The following is a 20,477-nucleotide window of genomic DNA, read 5'->3' as shown; positions in this document are numbered from 1 at the left end:
AAGAAACACCATGGTACTTCCACTTGAAATTTTCAAAATGAATGACATAACGAGAGATTAGAAAGTTAAGTTTCGACACTAAATCGGGAGACACTTTCAGAGTAAGGGTTTCAAAATTGGGATATAAAACATAATTTTTACGTCGGGTTTAAACACGTGGGTATGGTATCAAATCAAGGTTATGAATTACAAATGTAACTTAAAATCTGAGTTAGGGTTTCATAAAAAAAACCTGCGTTCGTGGTTACATTTCATGGAAGAATCCAAAAACAGAATTTTCACTCAGAATTGTAACAAGCACAAGGCAAAAGGGGTATTTGTTTCCATTATCATTTTTATTTAAATTAAAATATCTGACGTCAGTCTCAGAAGTCAATACAAATTATCATCCTCATTTCGAAGTCAGAATTTTGAAATAATAATTCTCTCCAACATCACTTTTATTGTGAAGTGTAGCGTAGCGTTGTATTCTAGAACTGGTTTCCTGTGCTGTCTAGTGTTACTTTTCCTGGTGTTGTTATTGTGATCGTGCGGGTCTACCATGGAGGAGCTGAGCGCCGTCGGCGAGCAGGTTTTCGACGCCGAATGCATCCTCAACAAAAGACTGCGAAAGGTTTGCAAAAGCGCAAAAACTTCCCAATCGTCCTGCCTTGCTTTTCGGGCTCACTCGGCTTCGAGCTCACAACCTCTTGGTGCTTCTTTGTGTGCAGGGAAAGTTGGAGTTTCTGGTCAAGTGGAGAGGGTGGTCCTCCAAGTAAGTCAGGAAGACCCCAAACAATGAACATTGCACGCAAAACTTAATACTGTATTCCCTCCTTGTTTTGTTCTTGATCAATTCCTCTTCAGCATAATTTTAGTGCGCTTTCATCTTGGGTGCTTGTTGTTCTTTTTTGCCTCTAAAAGTCTTTTGTTCGTGTTTCAAACATTGCCTTTGGAATTAATTAAGCTCCTTATTCGATTCAATTTAAAGTGCATTATTTTATTTTTTTTTCAAAAGCATTCTTTCATTTTTTGTTTTAATTTTTCAGGGTTCGTTTTCATGAGATAAAGCCATTGCGTTTCATTCATCAGGTTGTACGGGCGGCCGGACTTGTTTTGAACCACTTAAGACATTGTTTTATAAACGGAAAGCCTAATAGACTACGTAGCTAAACGAAATAAAAAAAGTTCAACCGAAAAAAAGAAAACGTCGAATGACTTCTATGTAATAGCGTTATAATTTAAAATTAAAACAGAAATTTACGTTATTATTAGGGCTACTTTTTAAACGAAACTAATTAAAATGAGAGTTTAGTCATCTAAATGGCAATAATTCGTAACCAAAACGGGTTTCACTTTATTTTCCAACTTTATTTCCAAATTTTTACTCAATGATCATAACGGCTTTTTATGTCATGTACTAAGACTTTTTGTCCATCTTTAAAAAAAAAACATTTTGCCTTTAATCAAATTTTTATAGTTATAATACTTTAAATAACACATTGAAAATTACTAAAGTTTGTTTTGTTAAAATGATCATTTTTATTTATTTTAATTACATTACTACTACTATGTTATTTCAATTTATCCCATTAGAGCTACTCAGAAAAGAAGTGTGTACAGTGGGATTGATTAATATTAGTGTTATTTCCATGTTGATTTACAATAGTCTTTTTGATCATGTTAGTTCCTCTCCGCCCTTTTTTGGCTGTCCCCTATTCTCCGCGGGTGCACACTGTTGCCTGCCTTCTGTTAGGCTCACACATCCTTTGTGTGTGCGTGCGTTTGCGTGTCAAGGGTGGGGGGTTAGGCTGACTGCTGATCAGGGGGTTCTTTTTCTCTTTCTTCAACAAGCTTCTACCACATGTTGAATTTGTTTTTGTGCCACATCCATTTTGTTGCATCTCAAATGAAAAATTAGAACATAGCAACCAGGCGTTTCAAATTTCAGAAGGGCCACTTGCTAAAAAAAAAGGCAACTAAAAATGCATATCACTCACATTTTTTTCAATTTGGCCGGAGGGGGGGTGGCACACGCCTTCTAAGCCAAGTCTGCTATCTATGTTTAAGGTACCAGTGCATGATAGGGGGTGTTGAAATTGATCCAAGAATCTTCCAAGCCAACTTTAACCCATCCCCCAATTCCACATGGTTGCCTTTCATGCAGAATGACAAGGAAATGGCGGAACATTCCGGCATTAGTAGGCAGTGTGAAAGGGGCTTGTCTCATACCTTAGATTCAAAACAAACACCTGCGTGATGGGGAAAGTGACATATTTGGTTGAAATTAGACGGTTGTGCTACTTTTGCAAACTTATTTATGATTAGATAACACAAAAATTCACTTTTTAAATATTTCATAAGAAAATTCATCACAAATATAATATTGGGTTGTGGTAATGGGTGTGTACAAATATTTTTAGATTCAAACCGAAGAACCATTTGGAAAATGTTATTGTCTTGTTTTCAACGGTGATTTATAAGTACATTCGGACAAAGCAACAGCGAGTTTGAATCCAGCTACTATTCACACACATTTTACACAGTCCTTGTGACATCATAGATGAGCCTTTATTTGTCTCACAGTGGAGACATTTACATTTCACAGCAGCAAAAACAAAATACAGGAGCTGCTGTAAATGCAGCCACTCAGGCGGCGGCATCTTGAAGTTAAAAACAAAACAAATAAATAATGTGACACAACACATCGGAAACAAACAGTCATTCAATTGTGTCCAGCGATGACAGTCAAATTGCACCAACATTCGTACCAATCAATCAAAAACAATGCTGGCATATCATACCTGGAACTTCTGAGATCTTCGATAAGGATGTTTCAATGTTCTTTGTTTATTCCAGACACAACAGCTGGGAGCCCCAAGAGAACATTCTTGATCCCAGACTTTTGGCGGCCTTCAACAAGAAGTGAGTTTCTTTTAACGTTTGTTTTTCTTGGAATGTCCGGATAGTTATTGCTTCAACTGCATGTATTGCAGGGAACAAGAGAAGGAACTTTTGATACGAAAACGCGGTAAAAGGCCAAGAGGACGTCCACGTAAAATAACCGTAAGGTTCAACGACTTGACTTGATGTCGTCGGGACACATTTGACACGTTTTGCTCTTTCTTAGGAAACTGCTCTCGAGGCTCCAAAGTCCAACAGCTCTTCCTCCGGAACCTCCTCTTCATCCTCAGATTCCTCGTCTTCGTGTTCCTCCTCGTCCTCGTCCTCCTCGGAAGACGAGGACGGGGAGCAACAGGAGACCCCCGGAATCCGAATACGAGACCTCCACTCCAACCCCGTCCCCCAGAAGAAAGCGCAGATTGTGGTCGCCAAGCAGGAGCCGCCGAAAAAACGTGGTCGCAAGTCTCTGAGCAAAGGTCTTCGGAAAAGCCTCAAGAAGGATTCAGACCTTCCGGGTGCCATCAAGAAACCGGTTCACTTGGCCAGCTTTGCCTTCATGGGTTTCCATCGGGGTTCTGCAGGATTTCCCAACCGCAGTCCCCCAACCCACGGGGGAACATCCAGAAACCCCTTGAGCACAATAGGATCCGCCAGATCAATCCCTCCATCCCCCGTCCCACTGATGAAATCCAGCCCGGGTAAGAATGTCGCAGAGGGGAAACTGCCCACCCCAAGACCAGATTCGTTCAAACCGAGAGGCCTAGAGGCTTTCACCTCCAACGCAACCAAACAGCACATCCCGGCATCCCCCCAGCGCACCGCAAACTCCCCCAGTGTACAAAAGGCTCACGTGCTACAGAGAATAACAAACGCCAAAGCCATGGCGGCCCAAGCAGCAAAGAACATCACCAGCAATCAGCCTCTCAACCTTCACAACAAAGTCACGCAAGGCAACAAATCATCTGGTCCTGGTTCGGTTTTGAGAAACACCGCACAACCTGCCCGCAAAATCAACAAAAACCAGGAGTACAAACACCCCCAAAGTCCCGTTTCCCCGGGAGGAACCCGGAAGTCCGCCACAGTCAGAGACTTGACGGAGATCCAGACCTACAGGGCGAAGCTGGAGAAAGCCGAGGTCCATAAATCCGAGAACCACCTGGAAAGAGCGGCTTGTAAAGACGGAAAGATGAGCACAGGCGAGGACGAGAGCAGCTCCGATTCAGACCCTGACTCGTCAGACGCTAGCCGAGAACCCTTGCCGGTGGTCCACAACCAAGACTGGAAGCCCACCCGGAGCCTGATTGAACACGTGTTTGTCACGGATGTCACCGCCAACCTGGTCACCGTCACGGTGAAGGAGTCACCCACTAGCGTGGGATTCTTCAGCATCCGGAACTACTGACTGGACACCTCACAAACTTCACCTGACCGTTGCATCAGGACCCTCCGTTATTGTTGTAATTTATTTCTTTTATTAATTTTTGATGCTACGTTACCTTAGGTGTGTGTTTAATCTGCCTCCACCGTAGTCCAATTAAAAATCTGAAGACCAAGGCTACAGACAGCCCAAAAGGACAACTACAAATAGTTAGTAGGTGAATGTTTCGGGCCATTGGCAAACCAGAAATATCTATGTTAGAACTTACAGGGTCCCGCCTCAAAATGTTCCAGCCAAAGACAAACTCCAAAAAAGCATTTTTGGATCTGTCCGTCGGCTGCAGACGGAAGAGATCATGACACTCAACTGCGTTTTAATGTCAAATCACAGAATTCCAGTCCAGGCCAATTTTACAAGTCTGACCTCAATAGTTTCTAGTCCAACATCGATTAAAGAAAACAATGCAACCGTTTGTGGTTTTGGCAATCCACAGTAGGCCGCAAAATTTTTGGTGTGACCGATTATGTGAATCACTTTCTGCTCTCAAGACCACCACAAGGTTGGAGATATTTTACCCAGGAGCTTTATAGGTTCCAAGATTTCAACTTCCCTTATGTCGTCATCGATCAAAGTTCTCTGGTGTTCAAGCTCTCTGGCCTGGCGGGCACAAAAGTGATAAATGATCACCAACAACTCGTTTCCAGGGTACCCAGAACAAGCTGTGATGCACTGTTTGCGGTCTTTTTCCCCCTGATTTTAATAATAATAATTACAGTACATTTCATTTAAGCGCCTTTAAAAACTCTCAAGGTCACTTTACAGTCACGGGATCAATTTCTCTGTGGGTGAGCAGCGGCAGCCACACGCACCAGCGTTCACTCAACCCGGAAGTAATTCAAATAGATACAAAGCTAGCTAATATACAGCTAGATAGCTAGCCAGGTGGACAGCCAATAGCTAGCTAGATAGCTAATATATAGCCAGCTAGATTTTGGCACATTGGAACGCCTTTGCCGTGCACTTTTAACCTGTCACAAATTTCCCCTCTTCTACATTTTACATCTTAATCGATAGTCAACATATTCGTCTTTGGAATTGTTTAGTCATACGGCTAGAGTGTATTTTTATTATATGAGCTACCTCTGTTTTATAAGGCTACTGTTTACATGCATGTAAAGCTAAGGTGAAACCGTCTGCAAGTCTTAGTGCTGTTTCTCTAAATTGCGTGACAACATTTTCAAAGTTGGAAGCTTTCATTGAAGTTGTGGGAAGAAATGGGAACAGACCACTAAATAGGCAACTGTCAGTTTCGTAGGGTAAGACAGACAAAGTGTCTGATCCTTTCTCAGATAACACTTTTTCTTCATATTCAGCAGAAATTGTGTTAGGCAGGTCCCCATGGGGGTAAGCGGTTACACAATAAAGCACCAGATGTCTCTGGAGCCACTTGGGCTGTTTTGCTTTGTTTTCTGGCAGCTGCTGACATCTCTTTGGGATCCTTTTCAATGGTGTGACGTCACACCAAACAATGCCAGGCCCCCTGAGAAAAGGGTCCGGCCACTCTGTGTTTTCACTCTGCTTTTCAGACTAATCCGTTCAACTGAGCTGCTGTTTTTTTGTTTTTGTTTTTTTTTTTTTTTTTTTTTTCATTTAAACAAAATGATGTTGACCAGGCTACAGTAGTCTGGAGATGATCAAAATACAAAATTCATCTCAGCATTGTTTCAGAGTTGCAGAAAACTACGGTGCTCATGGACTGACTTTTGTTTTTGTTCCGAAGAAGCTCGAGAAAAAAAAGAATGTGCATTTAGAGCAACTAAATGTGAAATACGAAGGAGTATCAGGAGTATCAAATGTAATTTTTCGCATTAACAGTCAACCCATGAATCATAAGACAGATATTTGAAAAAAAAGCTGCAATATAACACTCTTATTATAATCGAGAATTAATGTTTTCTTTAAAAAAAGATCATATTTTGGCAGTTATGCACTTTTTTGCTTCGATATTCCATCCATTTGGGAATGAAATTGAATAAATCATATACATAACTACCACATTTGCAGTGTTTCGCTCTTTTGCAAGAAAAATTACTGAAATATAAAAGTGCAAATATTTCACAATAAATGTTTTTTCTCCTCAAAAGATTATGACTATCGGCACAGGATATATCTTTTGTTTCTTTCCAGTATAGCCCCTATAGTTCTTCGTAACAGATTGTTGTACTCATTTTACAAAATGTATTTATTGGAGGCTTGTCTTTGATACTCATATTTTCAAATAAACGCTGTAGCCTCGTGTACAACTTGGAATGTACGACTCAGCTCATTTGACAAATCCACGACTACTTTATGGGTTTTGAGGGTGATATTACTGGACTGCGTATCATCGAAAGGAAAATATTTTTCAAATAGTCCACGTTTATTCTAAAAATTTTGTCCTTAAAATCTTGACTAAATAAAATCACGAAGTTTTAAGAAAAACATTGATTCTGATATTACTGTTAATACTCCCGGGGAAAAAATGCGTTTAACAAAAAAATCCGGTCTACAAAAAATGCAACTTTGTTGCCGTAACGTAACACGCTTTTGAAAAAAAAAAAGAATACACGTTGATAGTTTATTGTAGTCATATTTTGACTGTGATCGAGAACGTGTGATTTTTACATTGACGGTTTATATTTTGTGTGAAGGCTCGCTGAGGCAGCGTGTTGCCTCATCACAGGAAACGACTTGGGCTTGTGATGAGGGACATGGCCACTAGATGACGCCGTTGGATTTGAATGCGATTATTTAATTTTGTTTAATGGATTAAAAATGAAGATTTTCCAGATTCAAAAAATGTTTTAAGATAACTTCTGTTGTGAATTGGTCCAATCTAAATCAAACTGAACTTAGCATGAGGTGAATTCAAACATGCATACCGGGAGATTCTCTTTAATTCTGAAATCCTAATTGTATATTGACACCAAAATGGTGTTTCAATTGAGTGAAATTGACTCAAACAAGACAAATACGTACATATTTCCTAACATTCCGCATTTTGTCTGTGAAAATGTAACAGTTTGCATATATTTCATTCATCAAATCATGATTATCCAACAACAAAGCCTATAAAAGTATTTAGACACGGAAAATGTGCTTTTCCACACTCTTATTTTCCAGTGTTTCCGCAAATATTTTTGTGCGAATGAAATTACAAAAAAATATGTTGGTCATGTTCTTAAAGAATCAATCAGTTTTTTTTCTTATAATGGAAGCAAAAATCATCAATATGCCACAAACTCTGAGCCTTAAACCTGTTCAATGTAAAACTCATCTCAAAGCATCACTTTCAAAATAACATTTCAAAAAATAGCACCATAAACGTGCACTTACATGTGGCAAAGACGCTCGTAATTCCTTATAATAATTCAAGCCTGGTGGCGGTCCAGTATTAAAATTTATTGCTGTGCACCACTATGTTATGTTGCAGTTGTACATAAATGTGATATCAAAATTAATTTGACTGCAGAGCAAGTGCAGTGCCAATGAGTAAAATGAACTTCTAAGAAGCACTGGAAGTCAAGGAAATTGTGTAAGTCTGTGTGTGTGTGTGTGTGTGTGTGTGTGTGTGTGTGTGTGTGTGTGTGTGTGTGTGTGTGTGTGTGTGTGTGTGTGTGTGTGTGTGTGTGTGTGTGTGTGTGTGTGTGTGTTTTAAAAGTCGTGTCTGTGATACAGATCTGCATCGTAGTATTTGGTTACCACCACCCTGTTGGCAAACTGCCGACCACTCAGCGCTTGCATGGCTTTCTGACAGTCGGACGTGGACTCGTACTCGACGAAGATCTGCAAGAGAGAGAACACGACACACATTGGCATTGTCACACAGAAAATGTCTCTCCCCACCCCACCCCCACCCCCCTGCCCCATTCCAGCACACACGGTACAAAGACTGTTAAGGCAATTCGCTATACGAATACATTTTAAACATCTTTTCTATTTCCTTTCGCATCATTTTATTTTTCTTGGACTTTCTGTCACGTCACATCCTGCCCGCCTTTACATGACGTCACATCCTGTCCGTCTTTATAAAAGCTCTCCCAACACGCCCCATCTCTCTCTCTGGCCCTCCTCAACCGAACTCACAATGTCTGCCGTCTACAAGATTAAAATAAGCTTTTTTGTTCAACACCTTGGTTCCTGCTGATTTTAATACCATCTTCTAACACCGTGAAGAGCCATGAACCAGAGGGAAGGATCATTTTTAACCCATCATAGACATCACACCTTGCCGCAGCCCGGTACGTGGGCCCCGTGAAGCGGCCTCGGTATCTGGATGGAGCGGATGCTGCCATATTTGCAGCACTCCTGGCGGATGTCGTCCAGGATTTCCTGATAGTCATCATCGTCGGCCAGCTCGTCAGGCAGCACCATGTTGAGCAAACACAGAACCTGGGTGGCCGCAAACTCGCAACTCTGCATGCGCTGCAGACCCGGAACTTGAAGCAGCACCGGGGTCTCCGTGACGGACGCCTGCTGGGGGCGCAAAATGGCAGGAATGATTATCTATTTCTCCCTCCAGGGTAATAAACACATGTCCAAATGGTGAGAAAAAAGAGTCACAAATTGCAAGGTCTTACCAGGCTAGTGTTTTTGGCTCCCACACTGGCTCTTTGAACGATGAGCTTCTTGTCTCCCAACTGCATGCCATTGAGTCCAGACACCGCCTGGCAAGACGAACACGCCTAGCATCCCGCCCTTTGCATGACACATCACGTCACGTCAGGCATACCTGGTCCGTGGCACCAACGTCCACATACTCGCAGAAGGCATAGCCTTTAGACAGCGAAGTCGCACTATCCTTCACCAGGTTGAAAGCTTTGAGTGGCCCGAAGGAAGTCAGCAGCTCCTTCACCTGCACACAAAAAATATGTCATTACTTTGAGATAATCATTTCACGTCAAAGCACCAGATGCTTTTCATCAAGTGGTGTGACGAATATTTGATTAAATGTTCACAAACAAACACACACTGTTAAAGGACAACCGACGCCTCCGGACAAGCTAGTCTGGTAAGACATGCAATTTGTGTTGTCCATAATTTGTAAAATCACTTCAAATGACATCTACTGAGCGTATTTTACAAAGATTCCACCGCATATAGCTATATTTTACATTTTAAGACACGCGCCGTTTTTTTGGAGTTGATGACGATGCCTACCGTGACGTCACGTCACGCCCCTGACCGAGAAAGCGACACACAATGCATTTTGGGTACTTTGTTTGGTCTGAAAACCTTGTGTTGATGGCGAAATTAGAAGGAAAACACATAATTAACGCGATGGTGAATCGTTGTGTGTTGCACCAAGACTACTAGTTGATATTCACTGACACAAATTCCCAGCAGACAAATCAGCCCATTTCCAATAGAGCTCGGACGCCATTTTCTGGGACGCTACATAGGAGTCCAGACGCCTCAAAATGACACAGAAGGACTTCTTTAATCGATTGAAAGCATTTATGCTTTCCTCTTCAGAACTACAGTAAAGTCTCGTTATATCGATATTCTCGGGCGTCGGAAAAAATATCGATATAACAGGACTATCGATATATCCGATCCTGCGGCATGTAAATTTTCTCCTTGCGTTCAGAGAAATAGTATCGTAATAAGCAGTACCATCGATATAACCGATATCGATATAACGAGACTTTACTTACTTGAATCATATTCATAACTGGATGACTAACAAGAAAGCATCTTCTCCGAATCTGAAGCCATTGTTTTGATTCTCGAGCAAGGCAAGACGTCCTGGCGTGACGTCACGAACAAGGGGGTGGGACCTTCTGAAACTGAAACTTTGAGGTCATCTTGAGGTAGGTTTGGGACACTTTAAGTCATTTTTATTGGTGTTTTTCATTTGACCAAAAATATCAGGATTCGTGTTTTGGGTATTTTAGATGCTATAAAACGTTTATCTGGTGTCAGTTAGGAAACAAAAAAAAATGGTGTCGGTTGTCCTTTAAAGCAATTCGCTATACCAGTGGGTGCAGGCAGCCCCATTATGTGCCGTCCCAAAGATTAAAGAATCTTTTTGTTCTTACTTTTGATTTCTGCTTCATTAATAAATGACCCTAACACACACACACACACACACACACACACACACACACACACACACACACACACACACACACACACACACACACACACGCACGCACGCACGCACGCGCGCACACACGCACACACACACACACACACACACACACACACACACACACACACACACACACACACACACACACACACACACACAAAAGGGGACTTTGGTGCATCTACTGTAGTTCAGGCTACTATGTAGCATCCTAATTGGAGTACATTTCATCATTTCACTGTGCATCGCAGGTGACAGAGGAGTGCTAAAAAATGGGAAGAGCCAGAAATGACTTACTTATCGCTGATGTTCTACATGACACGTGAGGATGATAAACAGGTCGGTGATAATGAGGACGCCAATAAGGATGATGATGAGGATGATGATGATTGATTCCGGTCAACCAAAATAAAGGCTGGGGGAATATAAGAAACAAGACTGAGTGAATGTGATGTGAAGTCTTAGTAATCTGTACTTTGTCTACAACTTGTGAGAACTTTTTGCCACATGCACCTGGTCGTCGTTCAGGTAGTTGGGTAGACCACCGATGAAGAGCTTGTGAGGAGAATCGGGAACCACTGTGGAAACGACACCTGGACACAAATATGCAAGTGTCAAGCAACCCATGCGATATGCTGGCGGATGTGGTCCAGCGCGACCCACCTGGCACGTGGAAGGCAGGCTGCTCTGAGAGGCCAGGGAGCGGCCGGTAGTCATGAGGCCGGCGAATCTTCAACGACTGACCTTGGAAAACAATCCCGTCAAAGGCCATAGCCTGCGTGGTTTCATCTACCGAGCGCAACTGCAACCGAAACAATCCCCGCAGAAAGCGGCCTTGTGTTAACTTATGCTAACAGAATTGAATGTAAACATGTTCTGGACAACCGCCAAAGTCGGTGACAGTGTCAAAGACAGTGTACATGATATTGTCACGGCTTGGAATTGAAGCGGATTTATGTGGGACAGTAGATGAGAGACAATCTCTTTTCGTCAATGGATGCTACAGCTTCAGTATTTGCTATCAACATTTAGTTTGTAGCGGACGTGCACATTTCACCATGGCGTCCCTGATCCACTGGTGAAAAGGACTCTTTGATCCTCTCCTCTTTCATCTAAAACTGATTCATACAACCAAGAAGGGTGCAGAAATTGCTGAATATTGAGTTTGTGTCTTTTGTGTTGTGTCACATTATTTTTTATTAATTTTGTTGTAGTTTTGACCTCAAGATGGCAGCGCGACCACGGTTGCTTTTACAGAAGCTTGTGTGTTTTGTTTTTCTACTTCTTTCTTTCCTTTCCTCTTCCTTTCATAACTTTACTGCTTTTTTATTTCTCCACTGCAAAATGAATAAAGGCTAATCCAATTCAATCCAATCCAATATTCTCTCTCTCTCTCTATGTCAACACCCAACAACCCCCCCAAACTCCCACAAACAAGACCTCTAGGAAAGCAAAGTTCTTGTCCTGGTTGATCTGCACAACAAGGACAGGATTGGTGGAGGCCTGCGAGAGGCCAGCCAACCTCATCTGAGCATTGAAGAAGTCAGCCATGGATTCCTGCGCAGGAACAAAAGACACAATCAAGATGGCTGCCAAGGCACGATTTCGTCCAAATGAGAGTATCGGGGCGACCTCGGTGACCCCAAAGGGAATGTTTCCCACGTAGAGGCGACGGGCTTGTCTGGTCATTTGATTTCCCAACACGACCACCGGGGGCGGCGCCGTGGACACACTGGGCAACATTGTGGTGGGGGTAGCGTCGGATGTCGCCAGCAAGGTCATGCTCGAGATGTGACCAGCGGCTGCAAAAGGAGAAAAACGCAATCATTTGAATTCTCGACTACGGTGGTAGGATATTTTGGTGCATGCAGACATCCATACTTCGGTGACAATTGATGTTCATATTTCCATGGCCACGAATGAATATCCATAGATGTGATATAATCTCCAACATGGCGTCTACCTTGCAAGGCTTTGTACTGCAGCGGAGTAATGTGTTGAAAGCCCGGTGGAGCCACGTCCCAGTACTTGCACGGCTTTTTCTTCTTTGTTCTCCTCGGAGACGAATGTCTGCCCAAAAGAGAGGAAGAATCATCATCAGTGTCAGTGTCTTTTCCACTCATGCCTTTCCTCAATTTATTGAGTTGCCAAAAGGTTCAGTTGATACGAGTCGCACCACCAACCCTTTTCCAAACTAAAATTTAGGTTAAGCAACTAATGCCTTTAATTACTGAAAAGAAACAGACAAGACTACTGTAGCCACTTCCACTTAGCTTTACCTATGAGAAGAAATGAGATTGGAACTTGAACAATTCCAAATTGAAACCTGTGCTGCTTGTGGTTCTGCGAGGAGCTGCGCCGGTCCCGATCTCGACCGTGACTCCGTTTGTCCCTCCGCTCTTTGCTCCAGTGTTTGTTGCGGTGACCAGTTGAGCCACTGCGACTCCTCTTTTTGTGTCTTTCTCTTTCCCTCTCTGAGAAAAACAAAACAAACATCAGGTCATGTGATCTGACTCACCCTTTCTCAAAGTGACATGCAAATCCAGACTGAATTATGGAGGTAGTGTAGGTATTATCATAAATTATATATCGTAATTTGTAAATTACTATACATTATTTCTGCACAAAATGTCAAATAAATGAATGATAGTAATGCATCATTAACATTTGTCATTTCAATTTGAATTGAAGCTCTCAAAATAATTAGTGTTCTTCCTAGAGGTGAAAATACTTAATAGAGCTCGTTTTCCATTTTCCTGAGGAGGTCGGTGTCCAGATTTAGTAACAACTGAACAAATGGTTACAATTGCACATTCTGAATTTTCAGTATTAACTGGCGTAGAATTAAAGTTAGAACATTCGACAGTTACAATGTTAAATATGTTATGCATACATGTGATCAGACACTAAGAGAGGAGAAGGTTTCTTCAGCCGTCATCTGTACAATTTCCAAAATTGTACAGATGACAGCTGAAGAAACCTTCTCATCGATGGACCACTCCTGTACGACTAAGAGCTTACACAGACTAAGAGAGGAGGTGATTTCTTGTTTTCCTTTTGGCTTTTCCCTTCAAGGGGTCGCCACAGCTAATCGGTGTCCTCCAGAGAAGAGGTGACTGCCAATGTTTAAAAGTTTGGTCTCGAGTATGTACACTATATGGATGTTAAAAGTTGCTAACTGAATGTCATTGCATCGTAAGAGCTGAACTGATGATGGATACGATGTTGTCTGAAAGCATTCTAGGTGTTGCCTAAATATCAGCCTTCACTGTAACAGGAGATGAATAGGTTTAAAACGAGATCATTTTTTCGATGTAGTTTGGCGTCTCGGTGTTGGTGGAAGGGATGTGTTGCGTTCAGGAGCTGAGCTCGCTTGACGACGTCAGCATATGAAAAAAAAGCCAGCATGTCGCGTTCGGAGCCAAAAAAAGCTGACTCACAGTTCACATCATCTTAATTTTGGCTAGCCCAGCACATCCTTTCATAACATAAAATAATGCAGGAGGCTGCAAACGTCGCGAGCTTATCGACACCCCTCAAACCAAACAAAAAAATGAAACATCGGTGTCGTTTTTTCCTTTTACCTTGACGGTTCGCGCTCAGTTGCCTCTCAAATTCTTCAAAATCCGACATTTTACCACGATGTGATGTGCTTGATTAGCGGCACTCGTCGGATGAGAAGGGGTAATGCGAACATTAATGACAGCCGGAGATGTCAAAACCATCAATTCTTTCTTCCAGGTAAACTCCAGCTGTACATGACTTCCGGTCATGTACTTCAAAATAACAATTAGGTTAAACGAAAGACAGGGTGGATCAAGTTTATATAATATTACATTGAATTGTAAAATTGTGCGACTAGATTCAATTATATTATTGGTGCTAATCATCCAATTATCCGAAATTTATACAACACAGAACGTTGCTCATTTTTATTCTGAAAATGGTCATGATGGTGCTTTCATAAATGTGGTGTTTATTCAAAAATGCAGATAGTACTGTGGGGAAATTGTTAATTACAACGACAAAGGTATTTGTATTTGGCCAATTATAAATCAATTGAAAAGTACAGAGCTGTGAAATGTAAATGTATCCACTGCAAGACTTCTTCTTTTCCTTTCGGCTTTTCCCTTCAAGGGGTCGCCACAGCGAATCAGTGTCCTCCATCTTCAGAGGTTTGGTCCGCATGTTTGTTTTGGCCAAGCTTTACGTCGGATGCCCTTCCTGACACAACCCTCTGTATTTATCCGGGCTTGGGACAGGCACAAGAAGACGTATGTCCCTTTGTGGCTCCAGAACAAGCAACTCGCGAGACTAATAAAGGCAAATCCAATCCAATCCAAACATATTACAGTTAGTACTTGGTGTTATTTCATAATTAGCTCTACAAGCAACTGCATCGTTCTTGAAGATGAACTCAAAATACTTAAACGTTAAGCACAACTGAGCAGCAGACATATATTGACATACTACTAAACTACAGGGAGCCCACATGGCAGACTTTACACTAATTATGGAATTTTGTGATTTGAAATTATGCATCCTCCAGTGAGTGTAATGAAAATTCTATGGGCGCTCACTATAATAACATTGTTCGTACTAACTTCATTGCTGGGTTGTGAGGTTTGACCAATCAATCAGGGAATGGAAAAAATTGTTGTAGGTGATATGTGAGGCAATTTTAAAATGATTGGTTCAAGAAACCATCACATCGCTCATATATATGGGTGACGTTCCATGACCCAGCACCTCTGAGTCGGAGGAGGGTCCTGGGTAGATTATATTGAAATGGAAACTGTTGGGGTTGTTTTATGTAGTTTGCTTATGATACATTGATTATGCTCAATGTATCATAAGCAAATGTATGATAACCAAAAACAACAGCCCTAACAGAAACACAGAGAAGCTGAGAGTGGTCCTTCTAAACATAACACCCTGACATCACGTGTGGAAAGAAAGTGTCAGCTGTGCTGCTATTAAAAGAGCACCAGTTGCAGCATGAGGTGAGCAGCAGGCAAGCAGATTTTAGCGGTGTGAAGCAACTCAAGTGAGGACACCGGGATTCCACATTCACACACACACACGCTCACAGTGAGTATGAGCTATCAGTTTGTTCTCTTTGGATGAAAGTCGAGTTGATGTGCTTCCGGTTTCGTCTTTGAAATAGCTGCTCTACTTCTACTGTCCTGTGTGACTTTTGGTAATTTTGTTTCAAGGACGCTTGATGTGTACAAGGGCATTTTTAAGACTTGACAAGATGGACAAGATTGCATTTTGATCAAAAGGAAACAAGAGTTGAAAGTTATCTTGGTTTGTTTTCAACCAAAAGTGGGACAGTAAATAGGTCAACCAATTAGGTTTGAGGATTTTTGATTGGGTGCAGGTCAAATTTTGCATTCATATTCAAAATGTCAAAATAAAGTACTTTTGTTTAATTTTCTTGTCCAAAACTTATTGGAATGTGTGTGTTTATTTTTCAGCCGTGTCGGGATATAAGTTGTGACCAAAAATAAATGAAAAAATAAATAAAACCCAATGGATGCCAATGTAACGGAGGTGGACGACGATTGGGTAGGAACGCTTTAGCGTCATTCAGCATTGTGGCTACCCAATCTGCAAACTGGACCACATTTGCTTTTCAAATTCATTACATCTGCTGACAAATTTCCATAGTTTGTCTGTAAGTGTTTGATATTGAATGCCAAGCAGTACCTAGGTTGTGTTTCTGTTGGTTTTGAAACACTAATACAATTAGTATTAATGTTATTTTGAATAGATTACGCTACCATCAATCGTTTTCCCGAGACATAAGTATGTGTGCCGCAGATTTGGTTCCACAAGCAATTTGGGTTCCATCAGCCATCCCACCTCCACTGTCACGAACATGACATATCTGTGGAAAGGATTTGGAGACATACTTTCACGTTTCATGTCATGATGAGCTTCTCGGCTAGCTTCATCACTAGTCGGTCATAGCTAATAATTAGTGTGTAGCCTCCACCTCAAGTGATTCCCAACCGCCTTTGAGTTTCTAACTATGCCAATGATGAATGGCATAATTAAAGTACCGTATTTTCACGACCAAACGGCGCACCGTGTGAAAAGGCGCAGTCTCATTTATGTGTGCCATTTCTGTATTTAACCCACACATTGGGCGCACCGGATGAAAGGACGCAAGTTTTATATACCGGTACATATCCTCTACTGCTATACGTACATCCGCCTCACAACAACACACAGGCATACAAGTATGCGTATTTAAAAAAACAGATCGGGAGCAAAACTGAGTTTGGTAGTGCTTTATTTATTAATTACAAAGGAATAACATTTTGTAATCATCATTCAATATGCGTCGGCATGGTAAAAAGGAGCACATTACCGGTACCGACTTTTCCGAAAGCTCAAACCACCGTGCTAGCAGACACGTTAGCCCAAGCATCCACAATCCATTAGCAAACTGTGGCGTAACATCCAGCCCTTTTTGTTTGCCTTAAGAATGACGCCTGCTGGAAATGTCTCTTTAGGCAAAGTCTTTCTTGAAAAAAAAATCACAATCGCCGGGAGTTTCTCTCCGTTAGCATGGCAGCCTTTTCGCCAGCTTTTCAGAATAATTCGCCGGCCGTCGCTACAGTAGTCCCGGTCCGCATGGAAAAATCGCAGTTTCATAAAACGCCAGCACCAAGACGGACCTCCTTGGAAATGTTCAAGTTCATGTTTTTAATTTCCTCCGCTAGCGTTACTGCTCTGTGCGGCACGGTGACAGTCGAAACGCCCCTTCCGCTCGCTCTTAGCTCGCCGATCGATTGCTTGAAGCTTTCCTCCAACTCTGGCCACCTTGCCTTATGTCCGCGTATTATGTCACGGCGGCTCCAATCCCATGTTCCTCGGCGTAGTTGATAGCCTTCAGTTTAAATAAACTGAGCTTCATAACCATGTCTCTTTGCCATTTTCAGGGTTGTTCTACATAAAGCACATACCTGTTCGTTCATACACAAACCACGGCCGCACACCCCCCCCCCCCCTCGTTTTCTCTACACGTCCTCCTCACGGTGGTCTCTAACACGTCCGCACTACAGGGCGCACCGCACATTTTGATAAAAATCTGAGACGTTTATATGTGCCTTATGGTCGTGAAAATACGGTAATTGACATTAATGAAACGAAAGCACTCACAAGGAGCTGCTGCAGACCACAACTCACGTCTACAGGCTCACGGTAAATTAACCTGAGTATAATATCAACTACTCTGCCACACTCTCAGGCTAATGGAACACTCTAAATTGTCCTTATGTGTGATTGTGAGCGCATATGGTTGTTTATCTACGTGTGCCCTGCGATTGGCTGGCAACCGGTTCAAAGTGTAAGCACCTACTGCCAGAAGACAGCACACCTGCACCACACCAGAAGCTAAGCGGAATAGAAAACGGATGGAAGGATATTTGCAGGGGATAAGGGCTAATTCCTATTTTAGAAAATAGCAAAAACACGGACGTAAATGTCAAACCCCAGAAAATATATATTTCTACATATTTTTTATGTCACTAAAGGTTGGGAACCACTGCTTTATGTCATCCATTCATTCCAAGTTGTACTCAGAATTTGACACATCTAAAACAACGCTTGTTTCTTTTATGGAAATTCCTGAAGGGGATGAGAATGGAGCCCGGGTGGATCGCCACAGTCCTGATGGTTCCATGCGCGGTGATGCTAGCAGCAGGATTGTTGCACGTGTATTCCCTGGTGTCTGGCCTGCTGGCCAAAAGCCCCGTGCGCAACAAGGTGCTACTGCTCAGTGACGCTTTGTCCACACTTGGAAACGGTAACAACCCAGTCGTGACTTGACTCGCTTGCTTATTTTTCCTCAGTAACTTAAAAGTTGAACGGTAATTTGAGACTCATGATTGGCACACCTAGGAGGTGAAAATCTGCTGTCTCCAACTTGTTCTTGGTTTGCATGTGGGTTGTTTCGAAGAATGCGCCACCATTTTCCACAAAGGTGGCGCCAGGTTGATCCTGTGTGGCAAAAGCTGGGAGAAACTCCAGGAACTCTCGGACAAGTTACAAAATTCTTCTGACCCAAGCGTGGTGAGTAATGGATGCTCTTTTAGCTTTTATTCCATAACCAGTCTTACTAGTAATCGTTTTTGCAGTAGTTAATAACTATATTCAACTGGTGACATTCAAAAAAATGCCTTCGTTATGAGGTACAATTCCACAAGAAATAGCTTAGCGATAGCACCACTGGTAGGAAAAAATGTGACTTGTAAGACAAATTCATTTTACTGAAATGAATTTGAATGCACTGAAATTGTGTAATCTGTGAAGACAGAATGCAATGTACTTGCACATGGACCCTCAGTGTGGTAGCTTTGATAAGAAGACTAATAGTGCATGACACTAGTTTGGCTTAGTATGGTATTTATGGGCTGTCCTATGTCGCAAATGTTGTTTCCCCTTTCTGGTGGTCAAGTCACACAGCTGAACCCCCATTGTTTGCCTTGGTCAACAGACGTTCCCTCCTAAATTGGTGCTTCTCGATTTTGGAGACATGGAGTCGCTTCCCGACGCAATATCAGAGATCCTGGAGTGTTACGGCTACCTGGACATGCTCATCCTCAACAGCAGCATGAAGCTCAAAGGCCCTGCTCACACTTTGTCTCTGGGGGTGGACAAGCTACTCATGGACAACAATTACTTTGGCCCGGTCACCTTGACTAAAGGTAGTCACAGAAAAGCATGTCTCACATGCACACATACACATATGATAAGTGTGTGTCATTGTGAGGTTTGTGTGTCTAAGGTGTGCTGTCCTCCATGATATCCCGGCGTTCCGGCCACCTGCTGCTGGTCAACAGCATTCAGGCAAAACTGGCGGTGCCCTTTCGCACTTCTTGTGAGTGGTTGACATCGAGAGAGAGTGAGAGAGAGAGATTTTGTGTGTGTGAAGGGTAAATGTCGTTATGTCCGAAATGACATCTCATCCAAACACGCAGATGCCGCCTCCAAGCACGCAGTTCAGGCCTTCTTCGACTGCCTTCGTTCTGAGGTGGAGGAGTTAGGGTTGTCTGTCAGTACCATCAATGTCACATTCCTCAACTCACACGAACCATCTGGGAATCAGAACAACACGGCAGCCAAATCCTTCTGGTCAGGTCAGGTTTGAAAAATGACACACAACCGTGGTCCCTAACTATGGCGGTTCCATTGGTCAGGACTAACGCTAATATCGTTTCTGTCATCATTTATAGAGTAGTTCAACTCCATGTCTTGCTGTTCAATTCTTGCTCAGATTTGTACACAAAGAAGTCACCGGGCATTTCTACACGTGAGGCAGCCAGAGAGGTGGCCAAGACTTTGAGCAACAAGAGGAGGGAGGTACTGATGGCCCCCTCGCTTCCAAAGGTGGCAATCTATGCACGCTCCTTCTTCCCCAACTTCTTCTTCGCCGTCATGGCAGCCGGAGTAAATGACACCCCCAACACTAAAATGTAGTTCTGCTCTATTCTGGAAAGGATGAGAAATTGAGTTTTAAATGTAATTGCATCAAGGTGTTTTGTTATGACACAACCTTTTCGATTGGATTGTGTCTATCTGCAGTCTTTCAAATGTCTTGATAATGTCATATGACTGCATTGACAAAGGTGTCCTTTGAAGATATTTCTAAAGCTGTTTGAAGGTATTGATACAGTTCCTCAAACTAAACAATAAAAAAGAGAGCATTTGTTCGCCTAAAACTACAGGGTATTATGGACAACTCTACCCTGTGGTATTTTTGCAAAAAAAATGCTTTTTTTATGATTTCATCAATGTTTTTCCAACACGTTCAGCCATCTTTAGCCAAATACGTACATTAAAATGACTCTTTCAATCCACACAGACGACTTTACAAACTTGTTCATCAGACTTTGTAGTACATTTTAATCAACATTAAAAATGTTTCTTCAACATTGGCAATCCCACATGTTGTATATTTGTTATTAGTGTTCACAGTGTCCTGAATTCAAATAAAAGTTGTACGTTTAGTGTCAGTGGATTGCATGAGGAATATACAATAAATGAAGTATGTATTTGTGCAAAACCACGGTT

The 20,477-nt window shown here is 42.1% G+C and overlaps 3 protein-coding genes across 4 annotated transcripts; 2 read left to right on the top strand and 1 right to left on the bottom strand.

The window, feature by feature from the left end:
- The first annotated feature begins 93 nt into the window (after positions 1-93).
- cbx2 (chromobox 2) lies at positions 94-5,897 on the top strand. The gene is made up of 5 exons (XM_089018086.1): positions 94-613; positions 711-754; positions 2,839-2,904; positions 2,976-3,045; positions 3,110-5,897. Exons 1-5 carry the CDS (start codon positions 542-544, stop codon positions 4,283-4,285), a joined length of 1,428 nt encoding a protein of 475 aa, XP_088874212.1. The 5' UTR covers positions 94-541; the 3' UTR covers positions 4,286-5,897.
- Positions 5,898-7,832: 1,935 nt separating this feature from the next.
- LOC148885690 (splicing factor U2AF 65 kDa subunit-like) lies at positions 7,833-14,130 on the bottom strand. Of its 2 annotated transcripts, none has more exons than XM_089018087.1 (11): positions 13,976-14,130; positions 12,718-12,865; positions 12,355-12,461; positions 12,024-12,193; positions 11,832-11,948; positions 11,055-11,193; positions 10,905-10,984; positions 9,033-9,155; positions 8,881-8,967; positions 8,528-8,776; positions 7,833-8,086 (listed from the first exon to the last, which is right to left on the bottom strand). In XM_089018087.1, the coding sequence occupies exons 1-11, from the start codon at positions 14,022-14,024 to the stop codon at positions 7,955-7,957; spliced, it is 1,401 nt and encodes a 466-aa protein (XP_088874213.1). In that variant the 5' UTR covers positions 14,025-14,130; the 3' UTR covers positions 7,833-7,954. The 2 variants fall into 2 exon arrangements, with proteins under 2 accessions (XP_088874213.1, XP_088874214.1); XM_089018088.1 differs by having other exon boundaries at positions 8,528-8,773.
- Positions 14,131-15,859: 1,729 nt separating this feature from the next.
- Positions 15,860-20,445, top strand: LOC148885689 (dehydrogenase/reductase SDR family member 7C-B-like). The gene is made up of 7 exons (XM_089018089.1): positions 15,860-15,962; positions 18,039-18,210; positions 18,364-18,476; positions 18,901-19,111; positions 19,192-19,284; positions 19,385-19,543; positions 19,681-20,445. The coding sequence occupies exons 1-7, from the start codon at positions 15,927-15,929 to the stop codon at positions 19,881-19,883; spliced, it is 987 nt and encodes a 328-aa protein (XP_088874215.1). The 5' UTR covers positions 15,860-15,926; the 3' UTR covers positions 19,884-20,445.
- Positions 20,446-20,477: the final 32 nt, after the last annotated feature.

The sequence above is a fragment of the Hippocampus bargibanti genome, linkage group LG17 (assembly GCF_051943395.1).
Source record: "Hippocampus bargibanti isolate YZ-2025 linkage group LG17, ASM5194339v1, whole genome shotgun sequence".
In the NCBI taxonomy this organism is placed as follows: Eukaryota; Metazoa; Chordata; class Actinopteri; order Syngnathiformes; family Syngnathidae; genus Hippocampus; species Hippocampus bargibanti.
Note: the sequence above shows the minus strand (reverse complement) of the source record. Positions and strands in the feature narration are given on the sequence as shown.

Bases quoted from the DNA above. Each gene is read 5' to 3' on its own strand.
- LOC148885689 (XM_089018089.1), top strand. From the start codon at position 15,927: ATGGATGCCAATGTAACGGAGGTGGACGACGATTGG. The intron at 18,211-18,363 runs GTAACAACCCAG...GTTGTTTCGAAG, and splicing joins TTTGTCCACACTTGGAAACG to AATGCGCCACCATTTTCCAC. The intron at 18,477-18,900 runs GTGAGTAATGGA...CTTGGTCAACAG, and splicing joins ATTCTTCTGACCCAAGCGTG to ACGTTCCCTCCTAAATTGGT.
- cbx2 (XM_089018086.1), top strand. From the start codon at position 542: ATGGAGGAGCTGAGCGCCGTCGGCGAGCAGGTTTTCGACGCCGAATGC. The intron at 755-2,838 runs GTAAGTCAGGAA...TGTTTATTCCAG, and splicing joins TGGAGAGGGTGGTCCTCCAA to ACACAACAGCTGGGAGCCCC. The intron at 3,046-3,109 runs GTAAGGTTCAAC...GCTCTTTCTTAG, and splicing joins GACGTCCACGTAAAATAACC to GAAACTGCTCTCGAGGCTCC.
- LOC148885690 (XM_089018087.1), bottom strand. From the start codon at position 14,024: ATGTCGGATTTTGAAGAATTTGAGAGGCAACTGAGCGCGAACCGTCAA. The intron at 11,949-12,023 runs GTCGCCCCGATA...GTTCCTGCGCAG, and splicing joins TTCCCTTTGGGGTCACCGAG to GAATCCATGGCTGACTTCTT. The intron at 8,968-9,032 runs GTATGCCTGACG...TCGTCTTGCCAG, and splicing joins ACGTTGGTGCCACGGACCAG to GCGGTGTCTGGACTCAATGG.